Consider the following 22,177-nt stretch of genomic DNA (forward strand, 5'->3'; position numbering starts at 1 on the left):
TAAACATGCCATTACAGAAAATGCATGTTTTTTCCTATTTTCATATTAAGATATTGTTTATATTTATACCGTATGTTCTCACTTAAATAAATGCCTACATAGAAAGTTTGCCATTTTAAAATCATTAAAAAAAAACAAGTTTATTGAGGAAACAAGAAAAGTAACAAACCTGAAAGTACAAGTTGACTGTACTTACATGTAAGTGATTGAGTAAGAATATGTATTATCTCTCTACACCTGAGTGTTAGTAACCTATACATTAGCAACTCTAAGGTAATAAACTAAACCCAGATTTGCATACACAAAGGTTTTCAAGTAGTGACTGTTAATGGATTATAGGGAAAAGTTAAAAACACAATCATCTATTAGTAATGTATTCATAAAAATATATTGGTAATGCTGGCTATTAGTTGAATAAAAATAAAATTCATGATAGAAACAGTATAAGGTTACTTCTCAGTATATCACAGACATTTCTTCTGGATCTTTTAAACAAAGAATAACCCTCAAGGCAACCATTTTGTGCTTTATAAGAGAGACTAAATACCCAGCTTCTAGTGTGCACGGGATCAAAGTGGCCTTTTAATACCTTCTGAAGGAAAGTGTGACTAGTTCTGAAGCCAGCAATTTCTGAACACATATGGTTTTCCTAGCTCCTCTGTGAAAGGGGCTACATGTAGAGGCAAGGCGGCATTCACGTGGGACACTTGGCATCTGTTAGATTCACAGACACGTATGCACTGAAACCACCTTGGTAGTGTTGTTGACTTGTGGGCATGTCTTGAAAGCGTATGATTAAGTCTGTACAGTTTCACTGGTTCTGTCATAGGTTCAGCAAATTTCCACTTTTTAGGATTATGAACTGGATTATCACTTCAAGTAACCATTAACATACAGGTCTCTTTAAAATACATTGAACATGTTCAATGTCCAATGAGAACAACAGCAAAAGGTTAGGAATATAAAACATAAAGTCCCATTCAAAAGTTTCATATACTGCCTATTGTCTGCCTCTTTGCTGGTTGTTCTTTAAACACTCTAAAAACCTTGACATGATACAAGTGCTTTGCAGAGGCACTGATAAAACTTGGCATGAATGTGTGTCATGTAAGAAACCTTCAAACATGTAAACATTGTGTTTCCCCAAGTGTTCAATCTCAGGATACAGCAATTACTCACTTCCTCCCACCTTGGTCAAACAATTTTTCTGTCACCCATGTCTTACAGCTAATGGAATGGAATCATGCATCACGTTTTGTTATTGCATAAAAGTAACCCAGGTCCTGCTTTTCTATATGAGGAAGGCAGCATCTGCTGTATGTTCTGCTGAATTGTTACATATTTCCAAATCAGCCAATGTAATGTTTCAAAAGGGGTATGCTACATATTTGTCCAGTACAAGACTTGCTCAACACAGTTCCTCATGGCTCAGTAAAGGGAATTAGCAGGTTTTAAGGTGTAATTTTATATTTAAAAAAATATAATTGTATATAATATATAAATAAATATATTGTGGTGTAAGGCTAAAAATATGACTCAATGTTGCTCAATTGGAATTGCACCATGAATGAAAGCCACATTATGTCACTACTCAGTTATAGTGTTATGGCCAAATGTAATGCCTTAATTAAAGCCTGGTGCATGAAAATGAATATAGATTTGCAAGAAATTTGATGGCACCTGGACACAGAATGATTATTATTTATTATTATATTATTAATTAGAATTGTGGAGCCCACATGGAAATAGCTGAAGTAGATAGTGGAATGTTCTGTTCTGCTGACATGGTGAAATAATAATTAAATCTGGTTGTCATGGTGCCTTTAAAAGACAAAAACAATTAACGGTAAATCAACCTAGCACCCTTTTATTATCTTTTCCTCCTTTTTTTCCCCTCTCACAGTTTTCCCACCCAATCTTTCATCCAAAAATATTAAAATGACTTTTCTCTATCCGATTTCAATAATACTTTCGATTTTCCAATACACCATCCTGATTTAGTAGGTTATCCCTCTTCTCAGTACTCTCCCATTTCTGCTCTATCCAGTCTTTATTTCAGCTACAATTCAGTCATCTCTTTATATCTGTCACCATAACAACCACAAATGTTCTGACAGATTTGCTGGCACTGCAGTAAGAGGTGAAGCCTCAGAGGGAGGGAGGGAGAGAGGGAGAGAGAGAGAGAGCCACCCACCCAAAAACCTTGCACCAATAAATGTACACTATGTTCCCAGATCATGTGAGATGCTTGATTTCCAATACAAACTCGCAATCCTCTCCTGACTCACACATTCATTTATGTGTGTTTAACACCACCGCCAGCCCTGCAGTTCAGATTGCACTGTAGTGCAAGGTATGAGGCAGACACTATCGTCGTGAATAAACTGTCCAGTTCAGGTGAATCTACTAATTTTCTAAAGTTTTAAATCATAATAAAATCTACATTTCAGTGGTTATGTTCAAGCTAGCTCATTGTCAGTCAAAAAGACAATATAAAAAACATCAATGATGCACAAAGAACTTGGGTTTAGTGTACTGTGCTGAGCATTAGAAACGACAAAGAGGAGCATGTGGTACAGCAGCCCTTTAACTGTTACGTAGTGGTCTGATCTGGGCTGAGCTGCGGTTATGTCCACAGGCCGACAGGAGCCATGCCTTCTTTAGTGCCCAGTGGAGGCAGCAGGTTCTCCTCACACAGGAACCTCAGGGGGAAGTGGACCAGCAGCCCTCGGACGGCCTTCAGCTCCTCTATGGCCTGCTCAGGGTCTGTGTCACAGAGGCGCTCCTTGCTGGAGTACTCCTTCAGCTCTCGCATGTTGTGGACAGAGTTGTGGGGCAGGCATTTGAAGACCTGTAGTAGACCGACCAAGGAGAACAAAGAAGATGTTAGAAAAACTGAAACTACACATTGCTACTTTTAAGAATAAAAAGATTGTGATTTATGATACACTGGCATTTATTTTATGTATACCTTGTCATAAATGGTGGCATTCAGTTTAGCAGGTGCATTCCAGTTCAAGAAGAAGAATTCATCGCTGATTGGATCATCAACATTGATACTTGGGTCTGAAGAAGCTCCAACAAGAACACTGGTGGGGAAAAAAAATAATGGCCAAACGTTCATCAATCACAGTGCATTCAAATACAAAGGTTCTGTCACAATATGGTTTGAAGTTCTTAAGTTAGAATTACACTATATCTTCTTTGCATGTGGGGAATTATTGCTATTTTTCCACAGAATTGTCATCTGAGATGATTTTCTTGTAAATCAGAAAATATATAGGTGGTTTCTCACTTGTTGCCAGTTTGCATTTGGTAGCTGACACTTCCAATAAATGCAAACTAAACTAGTCTTGATGTTTTTCACGACAGGCAGGTAGGTGATACACTCCCTTTAAAACTGTATCATGTCTAGAGGTAGTAACCGTTAACAGTCATACATTAACAGAATGTCCTATTTCTTCCTGACCTGAAACACTGTTTACGCAGAGTGAGGGTGAGGGGTCCTGCCTGGTACTCCTGCCCTCCCATGATAGAAAGGACACGCTCTTCATCTTCCACAAACACTGCCATCTCACTGTCTCTGCTGCCCAGCATGCTGCGGTCATTGATGTTTGCGGATCCTGGAGCACATTTGGAAAGCAAGAGCATTAACAATCTGTCTTTTCAGAAGCAGCTCTCATCAAACCAGTATTCAACGAATGAAGCAACTATCAGAATAAAATAGCTTTTTTTCTAGTTCAGCACAGTGTAATCTGTATATTTTTTGTTCAGAAATGGATTTGAAATGAAATGTTGCAGGCCTATACTCTATAAGATATGAAATCTGTAGAACTCAAAGCTGACAAAGCATCATCATGGGGCTGTGGAAGAAATTCAACCTTGGCAAACAAAACAGAGATTTACAAGGGCTTTAAAGTTTTAATCCCTACATTTTACTTCCTGTAATAAAAGGCCATGCAATGTTTTGCCTGTTGAACACTCTTAATGTGAACAAGCAGCAGTGGGAAATATTAGGTTTGCATTAGCGGTAAACTTAATGCAGCTTTAATATGGCATTAGGAGAGTGAACATAACACAGTGAGGCTGATATCAATTAGATAAATTACAAACAGTAAGACTGGATTATATGCATGCATTGTTTGCTGGGAATCCCTCGTGTGTGAAGGCAATTTGAATCCAGCGCAGGAATGGCAAGCTCAATGATGACTCAAGAGCAAAATGATAATCTGTCTTTGAATAGTTTGTGCCGGTGGTGACTCACCAATGATATAGCAGCGGTCATCGGCAATGAGGGTCTTGCTGTGAACATAGATGAGCTCTGTGACAAGGGACTGGGAGAGCTGGGAATGTGTTCTCAGGCCGCAGAGTGTGATGTACTCCGTCCACAGGTCCTTAACTGGGGGGCAAACCAAAATCACATAATTTACAAGAGATAATACAAAAACTGTGAAAATGTATTCAGAAACTCACATAGACTCTTAAAGTGGATGTGAAAAGAAGAAGAAGTCAAGGGTGAACATGGAGACTGGTGGGCAGATACCTAGTACCAGTAGCTTCAGTTTAAAGGAGCAACACGAAGAGAAAGAAAGAAACATGTTAGAGAGGAAACAGGTGGTATTTTATGTTGTCAGGTGGATTTTTGTGTGGAAATGAGAGCAGATAAATGGCAGAAAACTCACCTTCACTAAGTCTTGACAGGATGGAGTGCTCCCCTCGGCACATGGTCCTGGGACATTATTGTCCATTAAAATGACATAATTAACACAATATAGGACAATTATATAATAATAAATCATAAAAAAAAAAACTCAATAATCTTGATAAACAGAATATCTTCTGTTAGTTCACTTCTGGGCGTAACATTCACCACAAACTTGGAAAACAAAATCTGGTGGATGAATTACAAAGAGTGAGACTTTAATAATACTGCCATGCTGTGTACTGGCAGTAACAACAGGGTGACTGGGCTCGTCAGAATAAAAAAGGTATATACAGTCTATGAAAAGGTCTCAAGGACACAAAACCTGTGATCCACATCGTTTTAACAATCAGTGAGAGAGATGAGGAAAATCAATTACAACTCTACATGATTGGAGCCAGAAGAAAGTTCAAAGGTTGTGTCTCTTTGTTGTTTCTTTAGGTTATTGTAAGTTATAATGCTTGTTCTGGTCTGTGGGCTGAGTGCAGAATGATAACGGGAGGAAAGGGCTCTCACCTGAAAGTGAAGTGCAAAATAGCTTGGATGGCATTTCCACCTCCTGCACCGATGTCTCCCTCAAATCCAGGAAGTAGAGGAATCACCACAAACACTCTGTACTTCTTCTGCTCTCTGCAGTAAGACACAATGTTAACATTTGCATTGTCTCCAAGTGTACTATTTAAACATTAATACAAGTGGACTATTCCTTTTACTCATATTTCTATTCTGTGTTCTGATTTGTTAGGCAAATGCTGGAATGTACTCTTTTTTTTTTTTGTTTAAATCCACTTTGAGCTTCATGAAAAACTGCTTTATAACTGCAAGGTTCAAGAACGTGTGTATGCAAAATGAACAAAGCGCCACATAAATCTGTCTAGTACACTCAAACCAGACCTGTGTGCACGCAAGATTCGATTCACAATTGCATCACCGATCCCATTATGGACAGTCTTCCCATCGGCACAGCTGATGAAGAACTGGTTCTGAGGGCAGAAAGGAGGCAGATGGTGGCTCAGTATGGGGCATGGGCTAAAACAGGTAGGTACTGTAGCTGGCAAGGACGTGACCGAGCCGTGATTATATTCAAACTCATGAGACTGCATGATGACACGAGACACACACTGGCTACAGAATCTCTCAGTAGCACGTGAAATGAACTAGTCAAATGGTATGTAAGTAAGTAAGAATCATGTGCTGAAACATCAGAATTAAAGGGAGGCCAATCAATCTATACAAATAGATGTATTTTCATACATTCTTAAGTGTTGCTACTAAAATGATTTGAGGTTACATTATCCTTTTTTGCCAGGTCTGCTATGATTTCGACAGCCTGTTTAAATGCTCAGATGTAAAACAAATAATTAAAAAAGCATAGGTGGACATTATCGGTAATGCTATCAGGTACATGTTTGTCTGTGACTGCGTTCCTGCATTACCTCGATGTAGATGTAGTGCTCGCTGTTCTCGATGGTGTGGATGTAGGCCTTGAGGATCGAGTTCTCACAGGTTCCAGTAGACCAACGGTCGGCAGAGCGCAACACCTAAAAAAAAAAGACATGTCAGTCCATGAGACATGTCCTCTGGTTTGCAAGCAGTTCAGTAGCTGCTTCTTCTTTGCCTTACACATCATAATAACTTGCTGACACAATAAACTTTAACATCCAAGTGTAGCACAAGAATTACAAGAAACATAAGTATTAGCACTTCTTAAAATACACTAAATATTTTTAAAGCTTCTGTTGTATTATGTACTTGTGACAAAACTGAAACCTGAAACTGCTGCCATCAGCATTGTAGTAGTTTCAGATAGTGATGTACTCAGCTTGTTTCTTGCATTAACTTCTGCTTTACTTATGGGGACACTATAAGTTCTACAGCACTAGCACAGAATGTGACAACTGAAGTACTGTCCCTGAAACCTGAATCAAACAAACCGGATTGAAAAGCTACGGCATAATAGGGAGCAAGGGTTAGCGCTACAGTCCACCGCCCACAATAGAAAAGGAAAATACACACAGCAAACGCTATTGTTACCAATACTCACTGTCTGAACACTTCAAATCAATAACATAGAGTGAGAATGATAGCCTCTATCATGCCAGTTATATTGCTAATGCTGGCGTTAGCCATGCACAGATCACATTTCCCATGAAGTTAATTGCAAAGTAGATGCTGTCTCCCATCCCCGTCTTTGGCAGTGCATGTGTTTTCTCTGGCTAAACTGAACAGGACAGACATGTTGAACGAGATTTTCATCCACAGGCTTTACTCTTGTTCCACCATCTGCCATCGCAAAAAAACTCTGAATACTTTAGCCGCACTTCAAAAGCCAGAACAGTGTTTCTTTGTTGTTGCTAGATCTGACTTTGTGTTGCACAATGTTAAATGCAAAGTAATCTCCTTGTTGTTTTTTTCTTATTTGTTTACAGTAATTACATTTTACTAATTTCCAAAAAATAATATGGAGATGACCAGCAGCATGGTTTCTTTTATAAAGGCAAAATATGTGGATTTCCTGTGCTGCCTGTGACAGAAGTCTGTTTCCCACATTCGTACATTAAGTTTTCTGTGTTGTCTAGTGTAAAGTCTATCTCTGGTGTTCTCTTCAGTGTTTGGTGAGCCTGTTTTACAACTAGCCACTGTTCTCCATCTGAACTGCCACCCACAGTGACTAGAAAGAAAGTCTGATTGATCTGGAACACTAATATCACATGGGATCAGTCTTCGTATATATTTGTCAATTCACATTTTTATTTTTATGTTTGTTCAGCAACGTAGTGATATAATAATAATAGTCCGAATAGACATATATATTTATTAATTTATCAAGATTTTAAAGAGCATCATATAGCATGCACATTGTCCATCATTAACTGTAAGATTCATATACTCATTTTTTTCTTTTTTCATAATAAAAATCCCACACCTTTTGCCCAGGTCAGGGACTTGGTATTTGGTGAATGTGTATGCATAAATACCTGCACTTTGGCCTTCTTGGATCCAGGCACAGTGAATGAGAGTGAATCAGCAGTGCAGTGAGACTTGGGAAGAAGGTAAGGGTAGAACTCGTCCTTGTACTTGTTTTTGAAGATCTAAAGAAGACAAAACAAATGAATGAAAGACAGATTTGTGACCTTCCTATTGGTCATGTTTAACACAGAAGCCTTGTTTAAAAGGTAGATTAAGTTTGTTTTACTACTGACTATCTGGGTCATACTTTTGTAGTTGTGGCTAATTAACCCAATAGGTTAGCAAAGCATAACATAGTAGAGACTGTAAACAGCTTACAACAGCTTACAAATTCCAATAGGGCCACGGCAAGACAAGTCAGGTTTAAATAAATATAAACTTATTTAAAACTGTGTTTTGACATCCAAATAACTACTTTAAATAGTTACAGTAAAATATGTGTAAAAGTCATCTGAAGCTTGTATACCTGACCATCTGTCAATAGCACTCATGCTCCAGTCTCTAAAATGATAAGGATGTTTATAATATTACGCTAACGTATGGAGATTCTGGCCAAAACGATGACAATAAAACCTAGGTAGCTTTAAAATGACAGAACTTTTCTTTCAGTCTGACCTTGGTGAAGTTCCAGCGCTGGATGAAGTGGCGGGCTACATCCCTGGCAGCTCTGCCATGAACAGCTGCAGACAGATCACGCCACGGCATGCGGGGAACTTGAGTACGGTCGATGTTATCTGAAAATAAATATAAAAAGCAATCCTTTCAACTCCCTGTTGTCAGAGCCTCTGTGTTTGCGTGTGTGGGATACTGAAGGAGATTTAGATAATATACCTTCAAAGGGTCTGTCCAGTTGGACCCAGTCTTTCCTGATAAAGTTGCTGTAGTCTTTGCCAAGCCACAGTTTATTGTTGCAGGTCAGATCATAAGGGTCCTGCTCTGCTTGCTTATCTGGTTCAGATGGTTTGGGACCATCAGCCACACCATTACCCTGGTTAACAGAGGCATCTGTTAGTGTCTACAGGGAGTGTGACATATTAAAAGAACACTGGTTCATTAACTACAGTAAAACATATTCATGCTCAATCAGTGGCAACAAGCTAAATAGAAAAATGTCTTACTCCTTTATCTCCTTTTGGCTCCCCATCAGTTACACTGTTGGCCGTCAATCCCAGGTCAGTTAGCTGGTACTGGTTGGTATCCCACCTCCCAAACGCCAGGTCAATCCCCCCCACAAAGGCCACCGTTTGGTCAATAGCCACCATCTTTTCATGGTGAGCCCACAGGAACACCACAGAGGACACATGGTCAGGATGTCGCATTACCTGATGGACATTAGGGGTAAATTTGACATTAGAGCATGAGATGAGGCCTCCGTTGATTGCATATAACAAATATGTATATGTGGGATGTGACAGACCTTGATGTTTGGGTGCATATTCATAAGAGTCCTCTTGCTGTGCTCACTATTGATGCCAAGTGCTAGCTCCACCTCTTTGTACAGCAGGACACACACTTTGACTCCTTGTTCCTGCAGGAAAAAGTTTAAAGAAAGTGATCAGCACAGGTAATGTAAAATATGACAATCATTTAATTTGCATAAAAGAATAAAACAAGACAGAGAGAATGCCTACTGCTTTGCGTTTGAGGATTTCATCTAGACGCCAGTAGTTGTCAGTTGCTGGTCGCTTTAGAAACACTTCAGGGCTGAGCCTGACAGAAAAGACATTAGCATTATTCACATTAGAAATGCACTTCATATGTAGCTAAAATATTTAAATGGTACAACTTGGTAAGACGAAGCCTCTTCATTACCGAATCCAGATCTTGCTGACACTTACCACCAATCTGTGATGAAGATTTCCTCCCTGGCTTGTTCGAGAGAATCAGCCAGGTCTGCAAAGTAGCCACCTCCATTCACATACCTACAAACAATATCCATGCACAATAAAAGTTTAGCAAATAAGGGTGAAATGTGAAGACAGAGAGTTGTAAATCTCAGGTAGAATAACGTATCTGACCATTTAGTGAGTGTGTTCTCCCGTGGTGGAGCAAAACCCTCGAAGCGATGCACTTTGAGAAAGTCACAGGTTTCTGCCAGCCGGTTGATTTCATGACTCCACCAATGAGTCTGTCTATAGTTGCTGCACTTGATGATCAGACTCCTGGACAAAAACAAACAGGTCTTGTATGCATCACAAAGACAACATTACCCCAGGCATAAATATATGCTCTCAGTGTGTAGGCAACACACAGCTGACCTACCGAGAGAAGTTCTCAAAGCAAACTCCATATCTGGTGTCTGTGTGAGCGCGGCCCACTTTTACTTTGAACTCTGGGTCAAACAGCAACACAAAGTTGATGTGGCCGTTGTCTCGGTTCATATACATCAGGAAGGAGTCTTTCACCACCAGCCAGCGCCGTGACCAGCGAAAACAGAACTGATGATGGCCAATGCAGTTCAGGCCTTGGATCCGGTGACCCCCTGACCTCTTGAAGATGGGTCCCTCCCTGAGACAAGTTGACACAATTAATCTCTATCATGCACTTAGTCATTCCCCCACTTTTCCTTGTGTGTCACACACTTTCAAGAAGTTTGCTTACAAGCCTTTGGGTCCGAGATCAGTGACGAAGGAGAGAGCTCCGACAGAGAGAAATTCCATCTGAAAAAAAGTAGATGAGAAAATAGCATCATGCTACATGACATCCACTTTGTATGGGTGTATGCGTGTTTTTGTTTTAAAGCTATTACCATGCTGTGATCATTCCTACAAAATGAGTTCTCCAGCAGACCATTCAGGTACTCCTCGAGGTATTTCTGCAATAGAAAAGCAGGTAAAGAAAACTTATATTACATATTAGAATTATACAAATTTTAAATGCAACTCAACACACAACATCCAGAGTGACAAAGCCATGTGCAAGTGAGTCAGTGGGATTGCCTGAAACTGTAGTATGAAATTTATGAAATTGTCATTGACCATTCTAAGAGTTTTTTTGTTGTGTAGACCTGATTAATTACCATATATTGATGATATAATTTGAAGGGGACATATTATCCTCATTTACAGATAATTGTTATTGACAATAAGTACAAATAGATAGAAAAGAAAGATAACATATAACAACCCTTAATGGTCACAACAGTTTTAAGTTTTAGGATAATTTCATTAACTGAAAATCAACTATTACCTAATTTTACACGCTTTTCTAATAAATACCCAGCATGGTACACCATTACCAACAGCAGAACGTCAACCTCCATTATCCAGAACACTGTTAAACTTTTTACCTTAAAGGTATCATATGTTGCTCATTTTCAGGTTCATACTTGAATTTTGGATTTTCTCCTAGATTAGAACGTTACGTGCTTTAATGTTAAAAAACCACTTCGTTTTTCTCATATTGTCTGTCTGAATATACCCGTATAGCACCTGAAATGATTTGTTTTAGCGCCTGTCTCTTTAAGCCCCCCTTACGAAAAAGCCTGGTATGGTCAGATTGGTCAGCAGGTCTTCTGCATCTGCGCTCTCAGCGTCTCTGTACCATCATTGCAGCCAGGGAATGACTGTAATGGCAATGTAGTGGCACTTACTACCTATATATTGCATAGTTGTGACATCACACCGTCCAGAAGTCCTGGCGGCTTGCTTAAAGGCACAGTTTCTTAATTCGGGCTGTGTGCATTTCTCTGTGGATTGAGTTTTTATACTTAAACAGTATGTATACAACACCTAGACTGACTTTATAATAAAAAAGGACATGTAAATCTCACTTTTTACAACATGGGACCTTTGAAATGATTATCTATTATATTTTCACAAAAAAGTGGCAGTCCCAAAATATATAATATATATAATATTTCCTATTAATAGAATATCTTATATTGATCAGCCTGAATAAGGATTCAGCAAAGACCAACACAGCAGTAGCAGTATGTATCAATCTTCTTTGAATAAAATACATTTTAAAATCTTGTTACAAAAACAATTGTGCACACATCACTAGTCAGTATGTATACTGTATATACTATAAATGTATCTGATTCACTGGTTTGATACCAATTTGCTAGAGGTCCTCCTGGTCCGTTCAGTCCCGTGTAGGCTGGGCATTTCCTCTGACATAGCTCTCAGCTGCTGCCTCTCCTTTGCAAATCTTTGAGAGAAATTTGAATATTCAAAATACTGTGATAGTGCTTCAGAAATGTGACGATAAAAAGTCATCACACGGATTTCCACTGCAAATCTCTCAGGGTGAGAGGTTGATTTGCATGATTAAAAAAACAGATTTGTGCACCGACCTTCCCAGAGGCAGCAAGTGAAGCATCATCTTGTGCTTGTAAAGGTCTCGATGCAGCTCCTGGAAGTGCTTGTACTTCCTCTTAACTATCCAGTGGAAGTGGCCATGTGTTAGCTGCACTGTGTATAGGGTGCCTACATGGACCTGGAGGGACATATTGAAATGATGTACATAAGTGTGGTGGTTTAAAATGAGACAATCTTGTACATTCTTAGAGCTTCTTTGTAAAGAAATGCAACATGACCTTGTAGAAATGTACAGTAACACGAACGTTCAAGGACAAAAGACTGTCAGTGTGGAACTGTAATAGTTATAAAGTGAGCTCCTGATTACTCAAATATTTTGTTAAATAACGGCCCTACCTCCAGAGGCCTCAGCAGTAAAACCAGGCATCCCAGAAACATCCACTTCCTCAAACACTCTTAACACTATACTCACCTGCTCTACCTTTGCATTGTATATCTACACCTGAAATTACACTCAATGCAAAGCAACTCATCTTGTTTCCAGCCTCCCTCTCTATCTGACCAACAGTAGTCTAATATAACAGCTGAGCCTGCTGGCTCAAAGCAAAGACCTCACAGCCCCCAGACAGCAGTTCAATAACCACACAATAAAAAGGGTGGCTGACAGTTTGATCTGCAGTTTTACTGCTTTCATAGATTGGTATACTATAATGTCAGTGTAAAGTACAGTCAAGTTTAACTTCAGGGTGTTTTCAGTCAGGCTTTAAAAGATTAGATATTCAAAAGTGATCATGGGTTGGTCATGTAGAAACAGTTTTGACATGGTTATAAAGAGTGACTAATTAAATGTAAATGTCTGTGCTTTCACCTCAGGCTTATCTAAAGCTTTCTATAAATACTAGCTTTCAGTTAACAACTACCAAACTATTTTTTTTTTATGATTTTCCATATATAGTTAAAAACAGGTGTACCTTTGAGCGAGTAGTGTGTTTCTCTGTGTTCTCCACTCTGCATGTAATAGGAATCCCAGGCATTAGGGGAGGTATGCCCTCCTCTTTTATTTCAGGAAGATGATGCACCACAAGGAAGGGACGGCCCTCTGTGATTTGGAAGATTAGACCCTTTTAATAAATAAATTCTGATGTAGCCAATAAAGTTTCAATGGTAATGTATTTATAAAAGGGACAGTTGTTCTTACCACTGCTGGACATGAGGCCATCTATCTCGTCTGGACTCAGACCTTGGGCGTCACGCGAAAAGCGCCTTCTGGCCAGGTTTTGGGCCGTCGAGCTTTGAGCCACTGGCTCTGCCACATCTGGGCTGGCCATTGCACTGTTGGTGCAAGTGCCAGCTGCCCTGGTGCAAAGACAAAAGAAAAGGGAGTTTTACATTTTAAATCCAGAGTTTATGCACCTTGTCACCAATAAGCATATACTGTATAACGTGCACTACAGTGGCATGCATGACACAATTACTGATCAAACTAATGTGAAACTGAGACCAATCTACAGCATAATAAGATTTTAAAGTCACTTGAAGTTCACATCATTTCATCACCTCAAAAAACAAACAATAAAGTGATTCAGAATTTCAGGGGCAAGGCAAAAGTGAAGTAGATTGCAGGCAGCACCTTACAGCATTGTAACTCCACAGAGTGCAATTTTTAACTTCATTAATTGCATAATTAAAATATCTTTTATATCATAATATATTTTATTGAAGAGATTCAGTGTACTGTATATGTTCTCTATACATGGCTTCATAATGTCTAATTAACCTAAATTCTTATTAGTTTATATTCACTAAAAATAACATCACTAGATGAAGCAGCCACAGCAGAAGTTGCTTTAATTTGGGTTGCATTAGTAGCAGTTGCAGTATTTATTTATTTATTTTAATTTTATGAGGAATACCTCTTGAGATGTATCATCTCATTTTCGAGAGGGTCCTCGGTAGGATCAGTTGTTGACTGAGTAACAGTAGCAACAGAAACACTAGTAGAAGTAGTTGTGTAAAAGTAGTAGCAGTACTATGGTTGAACCAGCATCAACAGTCTAAGTAGCTAATACCAACACAGCTATTACACGTGGAGACACGGTTCAAGTATCTGAAGGGTCAGTGAAATAATCTGACAGGACAAGCAGGTTATTCAAATTAATCTAATCCTTCAGGTGATCGACATAATTACACAAGAACAAGCATTTAACTCAGTATCACTCCATGTTAGAAGTAAATATTAAAATGCCATTAATACATACATACATCACAGACGTCTTGTGGTATTTACCTGTTGATCAGGTCATCGGCACTGCGACATACAAGAAGTATAGGACACAGCTACCAGTGGTAGAAAAGAGTGCGTGTGAACCCTTTTGTATAGTGTGTGGGAAGATATCTTTGACTGGCAGAATGTTTCCTAGGCAACAAGGCAAAGGGGAGGGAGTGTACGTGAGTGTACGTGAGAGTGTGTGTGTGTGTGTGTGTGTGTGTGTGTGTGTGTGTGTGTGTGTGTGTGTGTGTGTGTGTGTGTGTGTGTGTGTGTGTAAAAGGAGATAGAAAGCATAAAGACTGAGTGGACACAGCCTGACCATAAAAACAGGCCGTCACAGTCAGAACAGACTACCCAGGGAGGCCAGGCTGTGTTCACTTTGACATAAAAGAAAAGTTGAGACACAATCTCACCTCCTACTATACTGTGAGAAAAAGGAGAGTTTTTCCATCTCCCTGATCCTCAGAAACTGGCCTATTTATGTGGGGAGAAAAATCAATATGCAAAATATACTGACTGTTGCCATGCACTAAGAAAAACAAGCTCTGTAATAAATGTTTCTGACTTATTACATCTGTAGTGTCTTTGTGTGATTAAAGTGTATTTGTTGTCTTGTGTTTATCTAGTTTGTTTTCTTGTGTATAACATAATTATTTGTTGTCTTAGTAGAGGCAGTCTCACTTTGCCAGACCATCCACACGCTGTGGAACGGAGGAGGGTCTGGGCTAGTCCACATAGCATTCCGGGATGGGAGAAAAAAAGTGCTCTGGTCTATTGGGATTTCTTTAAACCAATCACAATCGTCATTGGTGGCTCCGCACGGAGCCGCTGTAAAATAGTCGTGCGAGAGAAAACGCAGATTTGGACAGATAGTCTACCTAGTTGTCTCAATTTATCCTGCAGAGATCTGAGGAGCAGTCAACCATACTCCTCAATAAATCCACCAGAGTTTTAAATTCCAACACAAAGAAAGTGGAAGGAAACGGAGATTAGCAGCGAAAGTACATGCATCCGGCGGAATTTCCTGCAGCACTGGAGCAATCCCGGAAGTGGAACGTCAAGAATATAGACTAGAGTAGAGGCACAACAAAGCAAGTTCAGCGATAATGCTGAAATTAATCAAAAAGACAAAGGAGTGGGGTGGCCTCTAGCTCACCCAGTGGGAGCGTTCACCCCATGTTGGCTGAGCCCTGCAGCGGCCTGGGTTCGAATCTGACCTGTGGCCCTTTGCTGCGTGTCATCCCCCATCTCTCTCCCCCTTTCATGTCTATCCACTGTCACTATAATAAAGGGAAAAGCCCCCCCCCCAAAAAAAGCAGCGGGAATTACAATTATATGTCTCATTTGTGTGATGTCCTATTGTGTTATTTAAAAACAATGTAGACTTAATATTTCCCAATTATTGTTTTCCGTCAGATCATTTATAGAGCTCAACATTTCTGACCGCACTTGAAGGCGGCTTCATTTCACGGAGAAAGAGAGACAGAAAAGAGACGGGGCGACTGTGCTTTGTTGTTGCAGGAAACAGTCAGCTGTTACACAAACCCCTGGGCAGTTAAGTGCTAGTGTTTCCTTTTTTTACACTCATAGCGTTTTAAAACTTTCTTCTTGCAGCGATAGAGACAGTGATGTTTTTATATTGTTTACTGTACGGAACTCTCAACAACAAACTGCCAAGTCTGATCGCCGGTTACATGATTGGCCACCGCAAGGTGACGTCGGGTTGCGTACCCCCATTCAAAATGAATGGAAAGACCTGCGAGTGAGGACCGCAGTGTGTGTGTGAATGCAGCCAAACATGTCTTATACAGAAATGGTTGTAACAGTTTTTCTTTCTCATGGAATTATAGTTAAACATTGACATTTTCTCTATTGTTTTCAGTCAATTATGGTAGTCCTTTAGGAAGATTCAGAGTTCTTAGATGTCGTCGTCATCATCTTCATTCCCAAACTCTCAATTCAATTAAAATAAGCTTTATTGCCATGAATGTTCAAGTTACTTTATTGCCAAAGTTAATTTACATATTGTACTAGAAGAGCAATGGGAGAGTGCAGACCTCTGCAAAGGCATGCCCTATCTCAAAATGTCAATGCAACGTGAATTTTCCCAGTCGGGAACCCATTTTTTCAGATTATTCTGACACCACATGAATGCAGCACAAATGCTCCATTCTTGCATTGTTAAAGAAATTGAAAAATAGTTTGTATCCGCCTATCGATTCGGATCCGCTCCAAAATTGAATGGGTTCTTTCTTGGCCCGTGCTACACCCTTCCATCAAGTTTCATGAAATTGGGCTAGTAGTTTTTGTTTTCCGTAATCCTACTGACAGACAAACAAACAAACTAACTGTTACCTAGTTAGTTTAGAAATAATAAAGTTTTGTTATTTCTCTGCATTTATAGTTTCCTTTTCCGCACTTTTGGTTCAACCTTTTCAACTTCAACACAATGTATATTTGAAAAGAAATTAAACCATGAAAGTGCTATGTACATGCAAATGTGTATGCTAATGTTATTGGTAGAGTTTGGACTCAAGACATGTGACACTTCACAGCACTTCATAAAATAATAGCCAGCCAGTTTTCCCTGAAGTACTTGCCAAATTGCGTCACTTGTAAAACTCCTAAAAAACACAAAAAAGTGTTTCCCATCTGCCCACTAAATGCAGGAGAAACTACACAAGAGCTTGAGTGGCAATTTGTAGGTAAAAATCAGGGCCAATACTGAACACTAGGTGGGTATAGTAGTGCATCACCTAAAGGCTATACACGGCATCTATAGATTTAAGGAGTGGAAATAAAAAATAAAGGACGGGTGATTGCTGCAATAAAACAATCACTAATACAATTTGGGATTATTTCCTATAAAACCCATATTAGGGCCATTTCCACGTAACTATTTCTGAACTTTTCCGAGAATTCTTTTGTTGTTGTTTCTACTTCCATTCCGCCATATAAGTTGACAACATTAAAATTAAAATTAACTTACAGCTGTTTGTTGACAAAATAATATTTTGCCAAATAACCTCTTCGGTCTGTTGAGTGCTATACAGACTGGGATGTGGATGGATGTTTACCATTAAAAGGCAGAGAAGTCTAATGTTGTTTGACACGATTTTCTCGTTTTTTGTTTGTTGGAGTCAAACGTTTTGTCTTACACTATTTACTCAGGCTTCATACCTGCGAAATACAACACTTCCCACCCAGAGTCCTCTACAACATGAGCCAAATTTGCCAGAAGGGAGTGCTTTAACTGAAAGCCAAGCCACATCTTACACACCAAATGGTCATATGAGCATAACTGTTTGTGTTTGTATCAGTAGTGCTTGTTCTACACATATTTTGAACAACACTGAATCAGTCACCACTTAAAGTTGCCAGCAGCAGTGACTGACAAGGCTATGAGAGATTTAAAGCCCTATGTGCAGGATTTGTCTATTTTCTCTACTACAAACAAAAACTTATACCATCAAAATAATTAAAAAGTTGCTATAATCATATGGAAATACTCCATATAGGGGCTTTAAAGAGCAACTTGAGACCAGCTTAAAATCGTGTTTTTCTGCAGATTTAAGGCTGCATTCACACCAAATCAGGCACTTTGGCAAAAACGCCAGTCCTCCCATTCATTTAAATGTTGGTAGTGCGTATAGACTGCGGCAGTGGGGCCTGCCATGGATGCCGAAATGTTAAACAGAATCCACTATTAGATAGGGCTGCCCTCTTAGTCGACTACTTTTTGGGGGGGTTTTGCAGTAGGCCTACATTATATTTTCTCATATTCTGTGAGAAAAACTCTAGTGTTTCCGGAAGGTGGTCAGATATAAATGATGATGATGACACAGCAAAATGTCACACCAACAAAGCATGGTACAAAGACGGGGTCCACCTTTCAACACGATTGGTTGGGTGGGTTGCTGACATCGCCTTAGACCCCTAACGTGCCCTGGTTGACAGCCCTACTTTTAGAGAAACGCAATTAAGCCAACGTCACGCTGCGGTGGCCAATCACATATTCGGCAGCAAACCAGAATGAAGTGTAATGTTATGTTTCACGTTTAATCACCAAGGGGGTAAGTGAGCATCTGTAAAGCATACCTCCTATGGAGACATTTTGATGCTAACAAACCATCACCTGCCGTTAGCATTCCATTGACTGCCATTCATTTTGGCGTCACTTTGACAGTGAATAACTTTACGTCTGAAGCGTTTAAAGACTCTATTTGCCCACTGTTTATTTCTAACGAAACACGACAATGTCTAAAAGGCTCCATTACCTTGTATCTCATGTTATGGCTCCATAGAAGGCGTTTTTGTAAATTTAGGCTAACAATGATGTCATAACCACACAACTTTCTGTCGCATAGTAGACAAATTATCGTATAGTCAGGAGAAGCTCGCAGACAGTTTCAACTTACATTAGCTGTTGAAGTTTAAAGGTGCTGTAGGTAGGATTGCGAAGATCCAGGACCACAACTTCTCAGTCCCTCCCCCCTTTCTGCTAAAGCCCAAAATGGTCTCCTAAGCCCCTCCCCCCACAAGGGAGAATGAATGTGTGTGCATGAGCAGTGATTGACACGCAGTTAGACACCCCCCCTGGTCCCGATTGGTGCATATGAACAGGGAGCTGTGGATTTTTGCAAATCGCACTACAGGCTGTAGGTGGTGCCAGAGGAGCTGGATCTTTTTTTAAATTACCTGCTTCATGTAGTTCTACTCGAACATAGGTTCAGTTTGAGCAAATATGACAGAAAGTTAGTTTTATAAGTCTTACCTACTGCACCTTTAATTACTAATGTTAACTAGCATTTTAGTTAGTAATAATTAGCCTGTGCCCATGTTATCTCCTTACATATACCTATGCTCTCCGTCTCTGCAAGATTGGGAATGATTGAGATTTCTCTTGGCACAGCTACCAGAAGACTTACAACTTTCAGACAGGTTGCTCACGTCACATCAGTTTGAGGCTGCGCAGCAACACTCAGCCGTCACCGGAGAAGTGCATCTAATTGACTTCACTGCGTCGCTTTGTCCATTATTTTACGGTCTATGGTAGTCACTCAATTTGGCCTTGTGGAGCAGTTTAAAACCCACCGACCCAACAATATACACAAATGGGCCCCTCTGTCTGCATTTCTAGGGGCAGCAATAGGTAGGCTACATGCAGTGTAGCATTGATTTAAAAAGGTGTCATTTTGACCACATTAGATGATCTGATCTACACAAATGTTTATGTTCCTTGCTCTAAAGGACAGTTATGTTTTTGAATACATTTTAGAAACATATGTGTGTGGCATTTAAGACATGGGCCTACTGCACAAGAGTCTGAAACGTGCAACCAAATGACAGGATCTGGATATGTGTCATACATTCCAATGACTAAAACAACAGTGCTGAGTCAACTATTGTCGCCTTAAATAGGAGTTCTTCCTGAATGATTTAGCGTTTTATCACATGTTTAATCCCATCGCATAAAATGACAAGTTTTGAAACGGCCAAAATACAATTTTGGTGATAAACAGGCTATGTTTTGAGAGTTGATGGTAGGCTACTACAGCTTTGTGTATAGGCCTACGTCATCAGAACAGATCGCAGTCTCTTCATCTTACACCAACATCTGTATGAGCCGACTTTTAGGCTACACCACCGAGACAGTGCTCTATTATTTTAGGTCTCCGGAAATCAAGATTGACTGTAGAAGGATGAAAATGCTGTCAGCTACAGATATGTTTGGTCCCTTTTTTCGTCTCCACCCATATCGTTAGCCTGGGTTCCTACAGCGCCGCATTCCACAAATAAACTACATCTCAGTTTAAAAAACTACGCCACAAATGTCACCTGGCGAAAGTGACAACATTTACATCACACCCACGTCCGGTATCCAGCTAGGTATACGCGCCTCGGTGCCGTGAAATCGAGGAATCCGCAGCTGAACAACTTTCCACCGGCAAAGCTGCGACAGTTTAGCCAGAGGAGTGAAATAACGTTATACGTCTTTAGGCCTCAAAATATACTTACTTTCAGCTCAATCACGCCGCGACTCAGCACAGCTATTCCACACGCAGGATAAAACGATATATTCAGGCTAAAAATGTTATCGTATCCAAGCCTGTGCTTAGAGTTAATTTGTATTCCCCGTAGGTGATGCACGCTTTAGTCCCTCCCATAGGGTGCCCATGCATTGACAAAGTGTGGAAGATAAGAGAAAAGGAATCTTAAAATGTGGCAGCTTGTTCACAAGATGCAGCATGCTTATCGCGTTATTTTATGTTTACTTTTTTTTTTTTTAACAAAGTCGCAATATGTTGTGAAACCAAAAAGGCTTTTTTTTGTTTTTAGTCCTATTTGTGCAGCTGTATCAGCAAACATGCATGAAGAATACTGTTCACATTGTGAGGTCTGAGCTGCTAACGAAATATAGCTAGACTATAGGGCAACAAGACCCGTCTGGACGCCAGATTGAGAAACAAACAGGGAGAAGATGCGGAGGAGGGGGCTGCAATGATGTTAACGTGGTATCAGTCTATCAGAGACAATTTAGAACCTGAGAGACTTCAGTCACGGAACATATCACGGGATTTCCGGTTAGCATTTTCAAAATAAAAACCTTGCTAGCGAAAAAACTCTAAACTCACCTCTGACCGTCATTGAATAAAAAAACGATATGTGTTGGATTTTTTTTTAAAGATATCATAATTTAGTGTCAACTAGTGCTTAAAAGAAGGGTAGCCTATTTTTGATATTACATTTTTATTTATGGATTGGTTATGCGCCAGGTGAGCAATTCTCATCAATGAATTCTGCGCCAATTAGGGATCCGGCATCCAGTAGGCCTATATTAAAGGGGAACTATGCAGTTTTTTTTAGCTTAATTTATCTTAACTGAACAGCTTCGGTGTCATTGGAATGGTTATATGACTTTATTGGGGTTGAATGGTGGTCGTCTTGCTTTCCCCTATGCCTGTGAGCTAATAAACACGTGTTTTACCCTTGTACCCTTGCAACTTTCGGCCAGCAAGCGTGATATCAGGTCTTGCGATGTAACGAATTGCTTCACAGCACTGCACACATACAGGAACCGGCTAGCTATAAGAACAAGGTAGCGATGGAGTTTTTCACACTATCATCATGGCTGAGCCAGCAAAAAAGAAGCAGATAGCTAGGAAAGCATTGTCGGAGGAACAGAGAAAGAGGAAACGGCAGAATGACCGAGCGAGGAATCAAACAAGTAAACATCAGAGCTGCCAAATATCTATTCCGAAGCTGTAGGGGGAGCTCTATAGAGAAACCAAGAAAGACAACCTGTGAGCAAAAAGCGAGAAAACGGCGAAGAAATTGCTAAAACTGCATCCCTTTAAGGTTAGGCTTATGGTGCGTTCTTTTTGTCCATCGAAGTCGATCTACGAGTCGTTTTCCGGAGTTACGAACCGGAAGTTGCAAAAAGAACGCCACCGAGGTCGTATATACGACTCGTCAAGTCGTCTGAAATCAGAGGACCCCGAGTTCAAAGTTTCAAAGATGGCTACGTCGTGCATCACACGTAGTAAACATTGTGGTTTTCTACAATTTTAAGCACTTTTGTCGTTGTTGTAACCAAATGAAGAAGTCGTACACATAGCGCTGTATACTGCTACCTATAGGCATGTCGCTACAGTCTTATTATGAGTTAAATACTGCCTAATTAGTTATTTTGTAGCTTGTGCAGCTGAAATTGGCTATAGACGCTCGGTTGCTATATGACAACAATGTCTTTTAAGCCGAGTCTTGAGCAGAAAGCAGAGCAGTAGCCTAACGTTAACGTTAATCAAAACGTAATTTTCATGTATCTAACTGTGAAATATATGTGTGTAATATGTCAATAACGGGGTGAATAGAATCCTAAATGTTACTAAAAATGTTACAAAAATCCATCTTTTCTCCGACTCGTAGTATTGTGTGACAAAAAGAACACAACAACCCGCTGTTATTCGTTTT

At 39.8% G+C, this 22,177-nt stretch overlaps 1 protein-coding gene across 3 annotated transcripts; it reads right to left on the reverse strand.

Moving 5' to 3' along the window:
* Positions 1–117: 117 nt before the first annotated feature.
* Positions 118–20,411, reverse strand: pld2 (phospholipase D2). 3 transcript variants are annotated; one of them, XM_039777790.1, is made up of 24 exons: positions 20,222–20,411; positions 13,133–13,290; positions 12,906–13,033; positions 11,970–12,112; positions 11,731–11,824; positions 10,422–10,487; positions 10,274–10,332; positions 9,935–10,180; positions 9,691–9,834; positions 9,511–9,594; positions 9,304–9,382; positions 9,090–9,200; positions 8,791–8,994; positions 8,504–8,660; positions 8,288–8,406; positions 7,681–7,794; positions 6,139–6,243; positions 5,597–5,685; positions 5,219–5,332; positions 4,683–4,729; positions 4,265–4,399; positions 3,470–3,623; positions 2,972–3,089; positions 118–2,851 (listed from the first exon to the last, which is right to left on the reverse strand). In XM_039777790.1, exons 2-24 carry the CDS (start codon positions 13,260–13,262, stop codon positions 2,627–2,629), a joined length of 2,865 nt encoding a protein of 954 aa, XP_039633724.1. In that variant the 5' UTR covers positions 13,263–13,290; positions 20,222–20,411; the 3' UTR covers positions 118–2,626. The 3 variants fall into 3 exon arrangements, with proteins under 3 accessions (XP_039633724.1, XP_039633725.1, XP_039633723.1); XM_039777789.1 differs by lacking the exon at positions 20,222–20,411 and adding an exon at positions 14,222–14,918 and having other exon boundaries at positions 2,627–2,851; XM_039777791.1 differs by lacking the exons at positions 11,731–11,824; positions 11,970–12,112.
* Positions 20,412–22,177: the final 1,766 nt, after the last annotated feature.

The sequence above is a fragment of the Perca fluviatilis genome, chromosome 16, assembly GCF_010015445.1.
Source record: "Perca fluviatilis chromosome 16, GENO_Pfluv_1.0, whole genome shotgun sequence".
NCBI classification, from domain to species: domain Eukaryota; kingdom Metazoa; phylum Chordata; class Actinopteri; order Perciformes; family Percidae; genus Perca; species Perca fluviatilis.

Bases quoted from the DNA above. Each gene is read 5' to 3' on its own strand.
- pld2 (XM_039777790.1), bottom strand. From the start codon at position 13,262: ATGGCCAGCCCAGATGTGGCAGAGCCAGTGGCTCAAAGCTCGACGGCC. The intron at 8,995-9,089 runs GTCTGTCACATC...AATGTCCATCAG, and splicing joins ATATGCACCCAAACATCAAG to GTAATGCGACATCCTGACCA. The intron at 7,795-8,287 runs GTCAGACTGAAA...TGTCTTCTTTAG, and splicing joins AGCGCTGGAACTTCACCAAG to ATCTTCAAAAACAAGTACAA.